The following is an 18,263-nucleotide window of genomic DNA, read 5'->3' as shown; positions in this document are numbered from 1 at the left end:
GAATGTCTTCCGCTTGAAATAGGATTATTTAAATATTTTCCTTGTAGAAGGCGATGACACAATTTATTTGAAAACTTTGCGACTTTGTGTAAAGATCGTTTTGGCCATTTTTCGACGTTGCTCTTGTAAACAAGTACTTTCCTAATCGATGCGTATAATCCGAGAACAATACCTGATGTTGTTCTAACGAAAACTCGCTCCGGAAATATTGATCGGTTGTTTGCGCAACCATTATATAATACAATAGAATTCCTATTTGTGGATATAACAACAGGAAATGTGGACAATGCCGGACGTAATGTCACCTATACATGATATTGTAATATCATTGAACTGGCATGAGCATACATCTCTTATGCGAACGACCTAGTATTATACCATATTGTGCCGAATGTCATCTTCTTTTCTTTTCAAATGAAAAACATACTCCAAGCCAGATGACATTCCACAGATCTGTCACGCATAATGATTATTTATTATTTATCGGTTTTATGCAAGATACATTTGCAAGATCACATTTTCCATGAACTTGTTATTATTTTATAGTTATTTGCGAAGAGACGAGATAACGAATTCACAATTGATGTGCGGCACGTGCACGCAGAAGTGCAAATTTGAAATACAATCGTTTATATCGTATCGCAACCCGATAGCCACTGAATGTCACTTCCATATTATGTTATACGGTCCAATTATAACGGTATAATATACATTTGAAATTATGTCAAAATCACGAGGCACGAACATTTGCGGTCGTTTGCACGTTGAATTTCGTTCACGTGCGTCGGATCAATACGTCGTTTGCTTTCTGTCGTTACGCGCGCAAAAACGAATTTTTAACTCAACGAAATTTCACAGATCGAACGAATTTTTAACTCGACTGGGACGATGACTTACGCTTCAGATCCTCGTGTGAGATCTATGGGGATGATTCAGCGCCCGGAATGCAAGGGGGCTCCATGCGGCGCTTTGTAGGCGTTCGTACGACAGGATTTTACCTCACTTTTAAGCGACGACAACGACATGTGACGCGTGTTTATGATCATTTTAACTCAGCGGCGCCTCATTAAGTCGGATAATCTTGCCCTGTGCTCGCTTGAAAAATGCAGCAGCGTCGCAATTGAGTTCGTAACTTCGTGTTTGCATCGCGAAATATTTGCGTCAGTTTTTCTCGCCGAGCATTCCGGACATATTTCACTTCTCTTTATTTATAATCCGAAAGTTGATGGTATTATAAAAAAATGTCAGTGCATTAGCTTGTAACTCCTTCGTCTCTTTTAGCCAGAATATATTTTTAAATTTTCTGTACTCGTCATTTTCTGTGCTTCATTTGTTGCTCTCGCAATAACCGTCTATTAAACAACGTATGTCACCGTCGGGCTTTATATCTTATGAAAACAATTTGGACTTAGTGTCTAATTTCAAAGTCCATCAGCGCACATCCCAAAGTGCATATGTCTCGCTGGGAGGTAGCCTATTTCTAGAATCTGTCACGTCTCGAGTCTGAAATTTGCAGGATTTAATTTTCAACTCGATATGTCATTTATATATAGTATTAATGGAGACGTACATTAGGTGTCGCATTCATGATGGGTTCAAGTATGAAATCAAACTTGTAAGATATCGTGATACAACGATTATTTTTTACGCTAAAGCAATGCAGATTGTCGATATTTTGCAACGTTGATTTTAATTATTAGCTTGTTATAACTATTGTTGCACAAATCACGTAACTGAAAATCCCATAGTTTTTAAAAGAAATAAAAAGAGTCGAAACTTCTACTTCTATCGTTGATCTCTAGTTTTAAGATTTATAGATTCTAAAAGATTGCGATAGAAGTTCTTTTTATACGAATTGAGTTTCTTTTATATCTAAAATAAGCGAGTTTTCTCGACTTTGAAATTCGAAAAGGAATTTAGCTGTTTTCAAAAATAATGGCTGTGCTAACGAAAGATTAAAATTAATACAGAAAAGAAGCGAGAAATTAAAAAACAAATACGTATTTTTGTAGTGCTATTTTTTTGTTAATTAATTGTTAATTAATTGTATTTCCGATTTTTTTGCTCCAGTCGACTCGAAACAATGGATGTACTAGCATAAAATTAAAATTGGTACAGCCACAGAGGAAAAAAAGCAGGAAATTAAAAAATGAATACATGTTTTTGTAGTGCTATTTTTTTGTTAATTAGTTGCTCTATTTTCGATTCTTTTCTATTTCTTGTAAATTTGATTATGCGGTACTTTGTATGTAATATATTTCATAAAAAGATTGAATTTCTGATGTTTTTGCGTTATAATGAAGCAACAAATTAGCAACAAATTTTGGTATATTTGTTTTTTTGATACGATATGCCTATATATTTTTTTATTATGGGAGTCCAGTTTAATGGCAACCTTTAACGCGATTTTTTGCTAACAGCTGAAGCAACAAAATTCAGACGAGAGCAACAAATTAGCACATAAATGGCACTAAGTTTTTTAATGGGTGCGAACTCGATTTGCAACGGTGTGAGTTTCAGCTTAATAGAGGTATTAATATTAATTATTATTTATGATATGAATTAATATAGATCTAAATAACATTAATCACACATCAGCTTTTTGTAACTTAATAATGAGCATGCTAATCCGATTACCAATACAAATTCAATTATTCGACCGCTTATTGTTTTATAAATGCAAATCAATGACGGCCGGAGTTGATCTCAATACAATCGGAGATTGGGAGTATTGCAAAAATCGATAAATAGCAATAGCCAGCGACATTACGGAAACGATTGGCGACATGAGGCCGTGCCTCGCGTGACCAAGTAAGTATCTTCGCCTTTTGGAGAATTTGCAATACACCGAAAGCGACCTGAGTCGAAGGTTCAAGGATACTGCGGCGAGGCGTTGTGTTGGTGCGCCATGAAAAATCGCGTAACGGTAGACCGTGCGAGAAAGGGGGGCAGAATTATTGGGCCGGTGCTAGCGTAATTCTTACTTCGGTAGCGCGATATCCGAGATAAGGTGGCGGATCTCGGCGGCGAGGAGACACCATTCACTTCGCGACTCCCGTTCCGCTTCCTTATTCTCGGCAGCACTCGGGAGGCACTCTTTCACGGATGTAACGAGAGAGAAACGGCGCGAACGCGAATTATCTGAACCGTCGACCGGTATTTTAATTCCCGGCTCGTGATCTCGTTTAATAACACAGACGGTCGGTCGACTTTGTCTCTTATGCTTTGTCCGCGACTTCCCCTCTCGATCCGCTTTCGTCTTCCTTTTGCGCCTTCGTTATCCTAACTAATTTCTCGGATAAATTCGTTTACACTTATTTTTAATTTAAATTCTCGCGCGAACGCGTTAAAAGAGAATTCTTGTTTGCGTGAATGGTGCTGAATCAGTTTACCAAATGTGCGTTTATCAATAAATGGGCGTGAGCTAGGACGTTTTTATTTTCACACGTTTTTCACAGAGATGGACAGCGAGTAAAGTGAGAAATAACGTGCACATTCGTTACTACTATTTATTTTCGTATTTTCCAGAACTCTCTCTATAAATACCGAAGAGAATCTACGTCTAATCTTTTATGAAACATGTTTTATATCATTCGGCATCGCTTTTGAAAGGTGTTTGCTTCTATTTAATGAGACTATAGAGAGTTTCTTATTTCAGTAAAATGATATTGATACGTCGTATATTAATGAACTATATCAATCAAGCGTCCGTCAAAATGCATTGTTTGCGTTATTCAGTCTGAGTACACATTTCCTTCTCGTCCTTTCCTATTAATGGAATACGGTAGCTATTATTCCCAAGAGAGGGATTACTAATGGGAAACGTTGATTCTTCTCGAATCCATCATATACGTATACATATGCGCGTAAAAGCCTTTTATCATTTGACTCGTAAGATGAAGGACTCGCGAAGGATTCTCACAATAACTTTAGCGAAGTACATTTTACTCTCATTACTGAAATGGTGAGCACATTACATGTCGCTTTATCGTTTGGTCTTCACGCCAAATAGGAAAACCAATATTAGGTCGTACATTTCCAGTTGCTGTTAATGTTGCAAGGACATAATAAAATTACAGTTATATGATAAAATATACTATTGTTGCATTGAATCGATATTAATTGAAATATAAATGCAGTAATATAAATATAACACACGTGTGAATATAAATATAACACATCGAAAAAAGCGAAAAATTATAAATATACGGAAAATGTATGCTTTGTATATCGCAAACAATTTTTTATTATTACAATGCTATTGTGGGATGTTTCGTTGATCGATCGCTCTGTTATGAATGGAAGTCACGCAATTTATGAGGGGTTATATTCAGAGGGTCGAATTTTAAGTGGTACCCTTGTTTTACTTACTAAATGGCACGTATTTTGAATACTTAAAATTTACTTTCATTTGTATATAGTACTCAAAGTTAAAAGCACTTTTAACAATTTATTAAAGTCGCGTTGATATCTTTCGTTTAATTAAATTATCTTTGAGTTCATATCAACATCGCAATATCCATTAGCCATCATCTCAACTTTATGGGCGATATATGAGCCACAAACTGCATCGATGCATTCCGCAACTCTCGAGAACCACTCGACATGATCGCATTTCGTATCGTTTCGTGGCTACGAGCTTCGGCTACGAGCCAGATTTTGATAGGCTAGATTAGACGCGTAGATGCATTGACTGGTCTATTTTGACTTACGCGAAAAATTATTTCGAATACGACTAAAAAGTTTATCATCATAACACATCATGACGCGATACGTCGAAACTTTTTATTTTAGTATTTTTATTATGTATAATTTAATGTTTTCCACACACGCAATTTATATAAAAATATAATAAATAATTATAATTATAATTATAAAAATATAATAAGTAATTTTTATATAAATAAAATATTTATATAAAAATTTATATAAAATTTCCATTTAGATTTTTGATTCATAGTTTCTTATATATATATATATATATATATATATATATATATATATATATATATATATATCGACTATTCTATTTCTAAGTCTTTAAATCTTTGAAAAGCTGAATATCAATGAAATGAAATTTGTTTTAAATTTTTAAAAAGAAAAAAATTGATCTCAGCTCCTTCAGAGAAATTATTAATTTACAACTTTTCCTCAGATGCGTAAAGAAAATGAAATATTATTTTTTAAATGAACCTAATGTATCTAATGAAATAATAATACTTTTTGATATTGCGCAAGTAGGACATCGGATGCCTTACGCTTCTGCTCCAGCGAGCGGATAATAATTATCATAATGCACTCGCACTACTTCCTGCCGCTGCTCGCTCGGCGATACATAGTCGCGCAGCCTGCAACTGCAGTCTCGTCCTTGTGCATCTCGGTCATGACGTGGAGCTCGATCGAACATCCAAACACCCACGTTCGAGCCAGAGAAGTTTTCGTCGCCATCAGAAATTTTTGCGCATTCTTTCATCCATTAGCCGTCTCGGCTCAAATCTACGGATTCTTCGAACAATTTACAATAAATACTTGCTAATTATAAATGTCGAAGCACTTGTTGAGATATAAGTATTTAAATAATTCGTCATTTTCTATAAACAACAGAAATTGGTCATATTCAATATTGATTAGTCACAGAAGATAAAAACAAATTCAAGGAACTTTTATTTATTGAACTGTTTATATTATTTTCGTTTTGGAAATTCGCAAGAAATTTCTGTGAGAATTTATAATATTTTTGATTGCTAACTAGAACGAGTTCTTTTTACGAGGAATTAGTTTAACTGGAGTCAATTCAGTTGAAATATGTTTTTCCTCAAGCTAAAGGCGAGGGATCTGCCAAGTATATGTGAACGATGAGTGTTAGGTTTATTTTGAGTTGACCCACACGGGGAATTCTTAACTCAGTTGCGTCTCCCGCATGCGTTCTCCTCCAATGTGTTTCCTTCCGATAGCGAAGAAAAATGTCATCACAGTTGCGATCTATAACAACTCACTTGACTCAGAGATTCCTACGTAGATTTGTCACTACGAAAAGAATACTCGTCGATGATATATATATATCGGCCGTACTTTTCCAAAAGTTCTAAAACCTCTCTCTAAAAATTGCGTTTCATAAAAATATTTCATAAAACTCTTTAGTCTTTCAATGAATTTATTTTTGCAGCGACAAAAACAGAAATTTGTCATGATATTTTTTCACAATGCATTGTACATTGAAATGTATGATATGATAATTTTCTATCTTGTCAAGATACGCGTTACGTGACAGTTATTATTATTATGTATCGCGAGCGATATATAATAATAATTTGCTATATGAAATGAGTAACATCGTATCTTGGGAGGTCGGTTTACTCGTATCATCAACCTCAAGATCGTTCTGGCGTAATTAATAGCTTCATCCTGCCGTGCAAGTTGGCGAACGCACATTAAGGCGAGGGATAGTAGTTGTACACGAACTCGAAACTCGGTACTTGTTATCGCAAATCTACTGCGGGACTTCAGGTACTCGAGAAACACATTCATATGCATATCCAATAAATTGGATGCTAACTAGCAGTCATTAGCGTTACACTCGTGTCGTTGACACGGAAAAAGATAACCTTCTACTTTTATCAAGAGCGTGAGAACTGAAGCACAGCAAGCTTCGATAGAAATATAAATGCGTAAGAAAGCACAGAAGCGTTATTTGGTCGAAATGAAGTCGAAGTACTTGCAGAATACTTGGTTTCACATGTCGGATGAATTCAACGTATAGAAAGCGGGAAACTGAAAAGGCGTACGAGTACAACAGGATTTTCGATAAATTCCAGATCTTTGAGAGGATCCTGAAGTTAACTTTGCCGCGTGGCAATCTCATATTCACGCTCCGTTTACTATCCGTCTATTTAAAGCACGCTAAGCAGACATTTCTTCGCACATCAGACATTTCGAGTTCTATCGCGCCGAGCTTAATGATTCGCTGCAAATAGATTAACAGGCCGTTTTTAATTGATCCATTAATTACTTAATTGATCAATGAAGAGAAGTGTTTTAATTATGATGCGGCTCGGCCTAGTATGCACAACAGTTCATGCACCCGCGTGTTATGAGGTAAAGCAGTCGATTACCCTTCATCTCAATTTACCCGTGATTTTTTTCACCTCGCTTTTTTTTTTCAGCGTCCGTCGTCTCGGGGCCTTTTTTAATCCCCGTCGGAGAGCCTCTTATCGATCCCTTATAATTCATCCGTTTGGAAATATCTCGGTGTATCTTGGGGGATAGGTCAGGCGCTTCGGCAGGTACGGCGTCGAGGGTTGAAAATAATAGCGTGACGTCGGACACCCGACGGATTCTACAGCGTTGCGTCATAGATTTACGTCTGCCATTGATTTATCTTAACCCGCACGATCTTGCGTGGTCACGTCATCCGTTATCAGCCGAAAATTTTCGGTGAGCTTCCATCAGAAGAGATAAACGGGAGTGGCGATACTTCGGTGGATAAAACATCTTTCAGTTCAGAAATCATATCGGATCATAGAGGTCGTAGGGAGTTACATTTTTTTACTCGAATCTGCGCAACGCTTTTAAAAAGCTTTTAAAGGCGATTTTCGCGAGTTCACCGCAGTACGTAGAGTCGTATTGCCTTCGAAGAAAGCATTTGAAAATTATTAAGATCAAATTTCACGAAATGTCAACGTGAATTTCCTTTAATGTATTTTTATTTTCTCAGTAAGTAACAAGTAAGTAAATCACGCGAACGATATAAAAATCGCAACGCATAAATCGAAGATATATATTGTTTCGCCGTTCCGTGTATGGCTTTGTAATTAAATTTCATCGAATGGTCGACGGAATGGTGACATCGTCAGAACGCTTTAGACATTAATTCTTTGTACCGCGTCGCGCCGAGCCAACGCTCATTCATCGTTAATCAATGAGCTCGGACGCAAAAGCGAGTCGCTCGGATGGAATAATAAATATCGAAATGGCGTTGACACGAACGCAAAAGTTACCACGGGTGTCGTATTTTATACAACTTCGCATCCCACGGGTGCAACTTATTTTCATTCAAATACCGCGGACGCGATATATCAGTGGTTTTATGCAAGTACGAAGGCTCGCTACGGACAGCGTCGCTATTATACGAGCAAACAGGTGTTCGCTTATTCCGGTGACGTCGTTGTCGCATCCGTAAACCCAACACACTCGCGTCGCGTCGCGAGCGGATGGAAAGAAAATTTTGATCGCATATTAATTGTCCGCGTTCCCAAACCGACTTATAGGCGCTCTCCCGATTAGATCTCGATTAAATGATTCGATTACGCGATATTATTGCACGATTAAATGCGCGTTTTATTAGTAATTATTAAATGGAACTTTCGGCCGTTCGCGTTGCGTTTTCTTTCAAAACATATCGCTTACATATCGCTTTATATTCCTGTCGCGCGGACCATCAGTGGACCATCATTATTAAATTACGTTGTGAAACGTAATACCGCGCGTGTCAATGTAGCCATATTCGGAGATTATTTCAGGACGCGAGCGGGATTAAGATCGACAATCCCTCGAAATATCGGGGATGCGACGCCGCGAACCGTCCGCTCGTAGCATTATCCCGACGACACGTGTTTCTCGCGGTTGAGAACGGGGTATGGCAAGGGTTGAAGGCACGGAACCGATACGGTTCGCGGTACTGCGACATAGCTGTGCTGCGATCCGGGGGGTGGCGATGACGGTGGCGGTGGCGGTGGCGATGGCGGTGGCGGTGGCGGTGGCGGTGGCGGCGGCGGCGGTGGTGACGGTGGTGATGGCGATGGCGATGGCGATGGCGGTGACGGTGGCGGCGGGACGGAGGAGGCGAAGCCCCGCGGCGGCGTCAGAGCCACGTCGCCCTCCGGCTTCATCCTCTTTCGCCGGAGTCAGTCGGCTGCCAGGCGCGACGCGAGCCAGTAGTACCTCCGCTGCTGTACAGCTGCCATCCAGACCCTCTTCGCTGCACTTCGGCCGCGGTCGGTCGATCCCGCTCTCGCCCGATCTCCTTCTCTCCCTTTTCCTCCTCTCGTTCACGCGCGATCGTTACTCCGAGAGCGTCCGCGAGCGAGGACCCGCGCGGCGCGGCAGGTGGAAAACCCAACGCTGTCCGTTCTGTGTTTCCGACGCGACACGACGCACCTGCGTTCGACGCTTCCGCGACTTTCGTCGCGTCGCGTCATCGAGACGAAACTCGTCAGGCGTGCGGATGCCGCGCGGAGAGATAGAGCGCGGTCCGGGTAGCAACGAGATCCAGCGAGGATATTTAGCGTCGCGCGAAACCGGGATACGCGTTGACGTTCGAGCGGTGTGGACGGAGGAAACTGTGCCGTGACATCTCAACGGGGACGAATATCCCGTAGAAGACGCGAAAAGACATTACGCCCGCGGAAATCTCTAATTGTATTCCGAACAAAACGCGTCTCGTATTGGGAGAAGTCTGAGATAATTCGGGGAAACGTGCTTCAATTGTGCCTCGATAACGAGGTCTAATCCGAGATCTCTTTTGTGAATCGGGAAGTCTAAATAACGGCTATAATCTGAAACAGGATTTAGTACAACATTAAGACCTGTCTGTCTTACGTAAAAGACACTTAACGTATATTCTTAACGATATTCTAATAGTGACGAAAATCCAGTTGAAGATAAAACGGTCGAGACAGCAAGTTAGTAAACCGCAAACTGGAGCAGGATAACTTGATTGATATCGGGATAAGCAGCTAGATTAAGACATCTAATCTTCGAAACGAATCAAGACGGCCAATCTGTGATATCCAGCCCGAGACTAGACAAATTGGCGGTACGGATTAATGTGCAAATAGCGAGTTCACAGGCTGCGACGCGATCACTGGGCTGAATAGGATAACGCGCTTAAGCAGCTTGGGATAGGAGCTACAGGGATTAAGTAGCTTAATTTTGGAATTGAGGCGGCGTGCTCCAGTGCGAAGAGGAGAAATAAATAAAGCGCGAGCCTAAACTCCGGATAACATTGCCGGCGGCGCAGTGGGACCGAGAGCACCGAGAGGTTTAAACGGAGGACGAGATATCGTTGTCGCGTGTTCTCGTAGACGCGTATTCGGCACGGAACAGCGAAAACAAGTCTCGACAACGGCGGACGCGATCAACCGGTCGTTGCACTTCGCCTGCTCACTCCGGTAAATCTCCTCTACGGACGCCTCCTCGCGATATACCGTTACCACCACGACACACCGATCGGACCAGGCCTCCGCCTCTCGTATACGTGCGCGTTACTAAGAGGCCTCTTCCATCCACACCGAGCGGTGCGAACCGGATACCCAATTCCGCTCTCCGAGTCAAGCGAGAACGCTCTCCGAGCCGAGTATTTACTTTTCGTAAGAGGTTGCGAAATCGGGTTAGGAGGATCCTAAACGGGTCCAGCCAGCTGTCAAAGGCGCGGCCTGTTTATCGTAGCGCGAAGCGATATTAATCGCGACTCCGAAGGCAGATTCCGCTTCCGAGGGAAACGGCGAGATAAGCTGCACACATATCCGCGATAGCGGACAGAAGTTGGTGACTTCAGTTCCTCTGAAAAAAAAAAACATCCGGTAAATCTCTCAACGGAGTGAAAAAATACCGATTGCCGCGCGGGAGGAGGGTAATCGAGCGAGAAAATTCCTGTTGTCGTTATGCGCACGCTGACCGAAGCGATGAAGCATCGCGCGATCAGCTGACTAGTCGAGTTGTTCGGCGGCCGCATCGCTGATAAGGATAATACTCAGGACAAGCACGCCCAGCGACGCCCGTCGCCCACTTGCTCTGTCATGACATTTGGCACGCCATTCCACACCGACAAGTCACAGTTGGCCAGCGAGAATTCCGCTCGGTATGTACATTCGCATTCACGACATCGTCTCCGCGCCTCCACTCGATCCGATCTCCAAATCTCGATATTAATAGGCTCCGAATCAAAATCGATATTTGATTTCGGCGGCATCGACGTGGAATGTCAAAGCTTATGTCTTCGTCACTTATATCTCGCCATTTTATTTCGTTGTTTATTTCACCGTGGACTCTTTTGATTTTCGGAGCCGCAATTTTTTACACAATATGTATCAAATAAATAGGAATAAAAATCATCAGGACGGTATAGAAAGAGTGTAAAAATAGAATGTTTGACAGAGTTCGCTAAAATTTTTGTAGAATCTTTATTTTACGAAAAAAGTTGCATGTATAGTATTGTTATAACCGGTAACATTTTACAAGTGTATACGATTTAGATAATTGTTGATGTTTACGCAACTTAGAATTTTATCCTTCTATCTATATTATTTCAACAGAAAACGTTTGTTTGCTTCTAGTTAGTATGAGGATTACTTGTTGAAAGAAATTCACACTTGACTGTCATCCGATTTTCCGGGAAGTTGTATTTTAAAATAACAATCAACATGTGAAATTTCCGTGGAAAATTGTATTAAATTTCATCAATTTCGATGAATAATATAATTTGTTCAACTTTGTGAAAATTTATCATAAACGATTTATTATAAATTTATACAATGCGAATAATCAGCATAAATAATTCGCTGTGTAAATAATCGCATTTTTATGTTTGTTTCGATCCGAAAGGTTTCTCTCTCTCTCTCTCTCTCTCTCTCTCTCTTTTTTTTTTTTTTTAATTCTTTTTTATGTTCTGTGGATTTAATTTTTATTGTCGTGTTATTGACTAGTATTTTCGAAGAAAAATGATCGCAAAAATGTGCTTTGTCGCGTATGCGTCCTTCGTGTGCAGAATGTGACTAGCATCACGATACTTTCTGCATGAACGACGCACATGATCATGCGTGTTCACGTGCGAATTCACGCGACAAAAGGAAGAAGTTCACCTTTGTGGCGTATGTGTGTGTGTGTGTGTGTGTGTGCGAGCGGTGAGTAAGAAAAGAAACGGGCGCTCCGAAAAGAATGCGAATGAGAAACACGCGCAATTCCCGGTCGACAATATTAACGTTCTTTGTTGGTCGATATAACGCGGCCGCGCGCCACTGCCTTTTCACGGTTACGTAAAACTTACTGCGTTCTCCGAGGAAAACGATAAGTTTATTCATAAAGAGAGAATTAACTGGACCGCCATATAAATCTTCCGGTTCTCTTTGTGCGTTATATTTCCGTTAAAGCTTAAGCGATTTATTACTCGCGCGAGAATTGCGCGAAAACCACATTCCCTCGGGGGATGCCTAATCGATTGTCGTTTTGCTGCCATGTGCATATAAATATAATAAATATTTTTATCGAGATTATGAAATATCTGTTGTGTTTATCGTTTTTGCTTGTGTTAGCGTTAACTTCGGTGTTTCGAATAATTTAGAGGAGAACTTGATAAATATAAATTTATTAAAAATAAATTTTATATCTTAAATAAATTTTGTAATCTTTGTTCTAATTTATTTATCGTAATATCATGCATCAATTGCGATAATACAGTCACCACAGAGCTAGGCAAATATCTCTTGATAGAATTACAAGAATTTTCTTACAATTTTTCAGCGATGTGATTGCGATTAGAAATTTGCGAAATCAGATTATCTACGCCATAGATTCGCAATAACGCCATCGAATCGAGGCTGATCGGTGAACTAGAAAAATCCGACAATACCGCGGTAGTGGAAACAAGGAGGCAAGGTCGCGCAACGTGGGGTAGATTGCTGTGACCTTATTATATCTGGCATACTTCGTACAACGGGATCCAAACTCGAGATACTACAAACGTATTCTGCGTTTGAAACATGATATTGAAGTTATCCAGATAACATTAAAGTCGTTCAATATCTGAATCTTTTTTTTTTTTTTTCATTTATCTTACGTAATTGATGGACGCATTATGCAGTATCCAAAACTAAATTTTGGAGACGTATAATTACAAAAGTTAAAATTACAAATAATTACAAAAGTTAAAATTACAAAAGTTGAATATTAGATATTTGTAAAATATCTAATGCAGACAAGTATTAGATTGAAATTTGATTGTATATTTTTTGCAAGCATATATACATTTATTTATTTATTTATTTATTTATTTTCTCTCTAGTTGTGTTATAATAACCTCCGAATTAAAAATGAAGTCAAAATGTAATTGGTCGGTAACTGGTCTAGCCAGTTGTTCTCCTGATTTATTTTTATTTCGGGAAGCAAAATATACGACGAAAACGATCGTTTTTTTTTTCTTCTATTAAATTTATAATAAACATCTGTAAATTTCACGGAAACTCGTAATCTTATTAATACTACCGGGGAAAAAAAGGTCGCACATTCGTTGCGTTGGACCCCGGTTATGGTCATTGCGCCAATTCAGTCCGACATCCGTCCACGTCATGCGCTCGCGTGTGGACAGGCACTTCGCTTCGCGACTAAATACTCCCGTTAGGGCCATGTTTTCATGCCGCTTGGCGAAGATAAAGAGATCGTTGATGTCACGTAGACTCGATTCTACAATGTCTTTCGAATCTTGCCGACGCTTAAAGAAATAGGAATGTTGAAATTCAATAAGCAGAAAATATTTTACTTACGAAGTCCAAGATATTTCTAATTCGTTATTCTTAATATTTAAGATTGTGTTGCAGGTTTATATTTTAATTTAAAATTAAACTGGTTTATATTTTACATTTTTAAAGGTTGAAACATTTGAAAGATGGTCTTGAGGAGCTGAATATGAATGCCGCCCCAAAAATACGAAGCTGTGTTATTCAAAGTTTTTATTTCCGGTGTAACATCGATATCGTAAAAGGATGTGATGAAAACCGTGGCAAAAAATTCTGAGATATTCGATTCGCAGTGATTGGTAGAGATGATTGATACGAATTGTATGTATTCATATTCATAGGGAAGTAATTTAAAGTTTGTTTAGAAAAGTGTCAGGAAGGTTACGTCATTCCAAAACGCAATTCTTCCATTATCAAGTAATATCTATCTCGCGAAAGTTGTAACTTTCTTAAATTACAAAGTCGACGAGATTCGTTCGAGTTGGCGCGGCTCGCATAGCGCAATTTCCGATTACGGTCACGTGGATTTTTGATATACATACATTCGATACTCTTCCGTGTAGTGTGTTATTTAATTACGTCTAATTATTTCTCTACTAATTAAAAGAAAAATTTAATTGGTTAATTAATACGTAACGTAAATGTTAAATCTCTTAATGAGATTAAATCATTATCATAAATTGCATTATTCAAACGTGATAATGAAAGCCCGCCAATCGATAAAAGTAACTCCCTTTTACAGATTTACCGCGAATGCGAGCTCGATAATAGGAGATATATGGGAGGAGATATAACAAAAGGATCGATACAGTACATGCGTTTTGAATTAGCGCAAAAAAACGTTCGGTATTGTTGCGTATTCGGTATTCAGCGTTGCCGTTGCCGCCGAAGTTTCCCTATTGTAGGTAGGATGTACATATCGCTCCCGTGGAATTAAAGGGTCAAACTGCGGTCAACAGCGTGGCCGTGTGTGCTCAGGAAAGCAGCAATGAGCCGCGCACGGCCGTACAATAGGCGTATGTTTTCGTTCTGCGAAAAGCAAATTGTTGCATTAATTTGCCTTGGTTTACCGACTCGTGCGTGCATCGCGCATTGTTCGCGCTCGTTCGCGGCGGAGAGGGACAGTGACACGTCACAGGATGCACGTGACGAGGCCTGGTAGCGGCGACGGAGCCGCTGGAGGTTGCAGTCAAGGCTGTAGAAAGGCAGGCACACTGGCCGGTTGCATCTCTCGCGAGCTCTATACCGAGCGGTCGTCGAACCCGTGCCGCTGTTCGTTGCTGTTTACGCAAGGTCGTTTTACTTAGGTTCGTCTTGGTCGTCGCACCAAGTCGACGTGCGCCTCGCACTCGCGACTAAGCGCGCTTATGGCAGGAACGATCGAATAGACGACCGGAGGTGTCTCGATGTACGAGTGATAGCGTAGAGAGAGAATCTCACACCTTCGACAGAGCCAATCACCTTTGATTAATAACGAAATCAATTTTTCTTTTACGAAGTCGAATATTTCTCCATACTGCGTCGACGCGTTTCTGTATAATTAGGACCGTTAATCACTCGACTGGGAATCTGAAGGCGATCGTAAATTATCGGTGACGTACCGAAATGAAATACAACTCTTGAATATAATATGCCTCAAAAAAATAATAAATTTTAAGGATAAATAAATGTAAACTTTATATAAAAAGCGTAGGAAGATGTTAATTTATGGCTTCGTTATAAGATGTAATATAATATCAGAAATTGAGTGAGTCACGTGTGAGTCGCGGTAATTGGCAATTCTCGACACTTTCGTTGAGGAAAGATGGACTTCAGAGGAGTATGTTGTTAAGCGTTGCCGCTATAGATGCGGGATAAGTCTTTATAAGCGCTTTACAAATGCGAGAAAGAAAATACAAAGTTAATATAGAGAGCTATCTCTATGGAATTAAAGTGGCGCTAAGCTGAAAATCAATTTTCTCTCGCTCCGTGAGAAAAATTACAATCTAGGAAAGAGGAAATGCGTGTACAAAACGTTACTGCGAAAGTTCGATTAGTTTGCACGTTATTGCATTTGACGTCTCTCGGTTGTTAAGGCTTATGAAGTTATCTAATGAGTTTTCCCGAGGCGAGAAAAATTGTGGGAAAAATACTCTCGCTGATGACCGCTTTGGAATTAGCGGTTAACTTGCGCGTCACAACGGAAAATCTTCGAAGACTGCTAATGCGTTTCTTGATGAGGCAGCCATCATTAATTGCTCCTTCTTGTCCCACATTCGACTTTCCCAGCCGAGCACCTTCCAGCCCCGCTCTCTTTGAACTCTTTCTTCAGCTCGTTCCTTTCGCGCCTAGAACCACAGCTTTAATCAAGACGTTATTCTTTGGCAGAGATATTGACGTTATTAAAAGGAGCGACTTTCGGTCATGATTATAGTTTGGAACGCAGAGTATAATGTACGTGCTCGATTAAGAGGGTCGGTGAATCAAACGAAACGAAGTGACAGAAGAAGAGAACGGAATTATATAAAGCTCCAATTTAGGATATAAAAAGTGTGATAAGAAAGAATTATATCGGAGAGAATTATGTAGAGAAGAAATGAAAGGAAGCCCCCCCCCTATTTATTACATTTATCTATGTACAATAAAATAAATACACGTCGTTTCCAATTATTTTTGACAAATTTCGGAATAATGTTGAAAATAACAAGAAGAAACAAATAATCTTTTTTTTTTTTTTTCTTTATTATTCGACAAATTCTTGTGCAATTTTTGAGCACGGTGGAATTGCATGCTACTTAATTAGTTTTTTATGTAGGGGAAAGCACGGTGGTGCAGACGGAAGAAATTTCCTTTTGCAGAGTCGTTTCATAGGAGTTTCCACAGTCCACAGTGAATTTTTTTTATCGTAGTCGTTTAGAATCTTGCTCATTGAGAAAATCTGGTATACCGGCAACTGTGAATTTCTTTCTAGGTATTTTGCAGTATCTTTGCAAACAACAACGCGGTTGGGGAAGTACACGTTAATAAGATGGAAACGGTTCATAAAAAACGATAATTTTTAGCGACGTAAACTTTCCGTTAATGCAATTTCTCTTTGTATTTCTGTTGTTTTATCTTGGATGGATCCAGTAATAATGCTGCTGAGAGCGCATAATATCGTTGCCATGTTATCTTTAAATCCTGTTACACAGCGGTACGGTTTACATCATCTTACAGTTATAGCGTCCGTACAACTTAGCACAATTCGTAGCATTTTTATTATCCTTATTACTTTACTATTGTAAGGCTCGACTAATAGTCACAATAGTATGTCCCGTTGCCGCTGAATAGCACATGCGTGGATCAATTCCGTTAGATTTCTCGCCATTGACTGTCGTAATAATTCTATTATCGCGGATTAACTGTATGTGTGCGGACCAGTTACTTTGAATATTATTATGCCACTGGATTGACAGTACCCACGGTGCAATGGAAAATAATTAATTAAACGGAGAGCTCAGCCTTCGTGAGAGTTGTACGAGCGTAACTCCCTCGCGTAATCCGTTTGCCTCTTCGCTCATTTTTTTATCAGCTCGCACATCTCTCTCCTTGGCGCGATAATGAACTTTGCGTGCCTAATATGTCTTCCATCGTGATAAGATCATATGTTTGATGCGTCGAAGACGAATGGACTTCCTGGCCAGGATTCCGGCCAGACGAGATGAGTCACATATTGCTCCCGCTGGCGAATTATTCCGCCGTTTTCGCGGTCTCTCGTCGCTGCTTTATCCATTAACAGCCGCTCATTGCGCAATCACGTCACAGGTGGAGGAGGCCTTCGCTTATGCCATTAGCGACGCGGGTCGACGCGGCGCGAACCGGACTCTCAGCAGGCAGAGACTCGATTAACTCGCCGCTCGGGGAGAGATCAATCGCGGCCTCGAACTTGACACGCGGCGTGATTCGCCCCGCGAGTAACTGGTGTCTCCGGTTTCTCGGACATCTACTGTTTCTCATGAGGGCAAAAAAAAATCGATTCAGATTTCTCGAGGAGCATTCCAGGACTATCGTACCAAGACACTCTCGAGTGTCTTTTCACTTATGATTCTTTTAATCAGCCTCTCGTCAACTTTGTCTTTACCTTTAATACACCTTTCTTAACGTCCGATCCGTTTTACACGGGTCTACATTTTTACATCGTTATTAATATATTTAAATGCGTATTTTTTTAATATCTAAATTATTATTTATGAATAATTACATTAAGTAATAGATAATTTTTAAATCTAATTAAATCTAATATTAATAAAGCATTTGTCATAGTTTATTGAAAAAGATTCTATCCTATTTGCTGCTCCAAGTTTAGTCACAATTAATAAAAAGCTTAGTAAATACTGAAACAAGTTATATAATCTGGAGTTAATTAGCATAACTCTTGAATTTTATATATGAGCTTAATCTCCAACTTGTAGAGCAATTCCGCGAATTTAACTGTTCATTCCGCAAATTATTGCATGTTAATTAATATAATATTGTTGCATCGACATTGTTACGTCAGATTCTCCCGATAAAATACTATAAAATACATCAGTAAGTAAAAATTAATCGAGATGAATATTTAGCTTTTTTTTCGAGTTTCGCGTGAAGAATTCAGGAAATGACCGCATCGCGGTGGAGTACACAAATGAAATTCATGGCAATTGCCGTAAAAAACACGTTCGTGTCGGTGATAAGTTAAGGCAAGTGTGCGCGCGCGCGTATCTTCCGTAAGTAACAACGAGCTTTGCTCACGCGAAA

The 18,263-nt window shown here is 39.8% G+C and overlaps 2 protein-coding genes across 3 annotated transcripts in view; both read left to right on the top strand.

Annotated features, from left to right (window-relative positions):
• The window catches only part of LOC105424766 (uncharacterized), a 68,948-nt gene that overhangs the window by 14,584 nt on the left and 36,101 nt on the right, over positions 1-18,263 (top strand). Inside the window, exon 1 of one of the 2 annotated variants that reach the window (XM_089079876.1) lies at positions 8,935-10,858. The exons of the other annotated variant lie outside the window; for it this stretch is intronic. Within the exon in view, the coding sequence (XP_088936002.1) occupies positions 10,797-10,858 (62 nt within the window). The 5' untranslated portion in view covers positions 8,935-10,796. Of the gene's footprint in view, positions 1-8,934; positions 10,859-18,263 lie in introns of those variants that run through there. 2 annotated transcript variants of the gene reach the window in all.
• The window catches only part of LOC105424764 (uncharacterized), a 44,066-nt gene that overhangs the window by 20,840 nt on the left and 4,963 nt on the right, over positions 1-18,263 (top strand). The window lies entirely within an intron of this gene.

This window comes from Pogonomyrmex barbatus, unplaced genomic scaffold (assembly GCF_055798465.1).
Source record: "Pogonomyrmex barbatus isolate J1 unplaced genomic scaffold, ASM5579846v1 scaffold3, whole genome shotgun sequence".
Taxonomy (NCBI): Eukaryota; Metazoa; Arthropoda; class Insecta; order Hymenoptera; family Formicidae; genus Pogonomyrmex; species Pogonomyrmex barbatus.
This window is presented reverse-complemented; position numbering and strand designations above follow the sequence as displayed.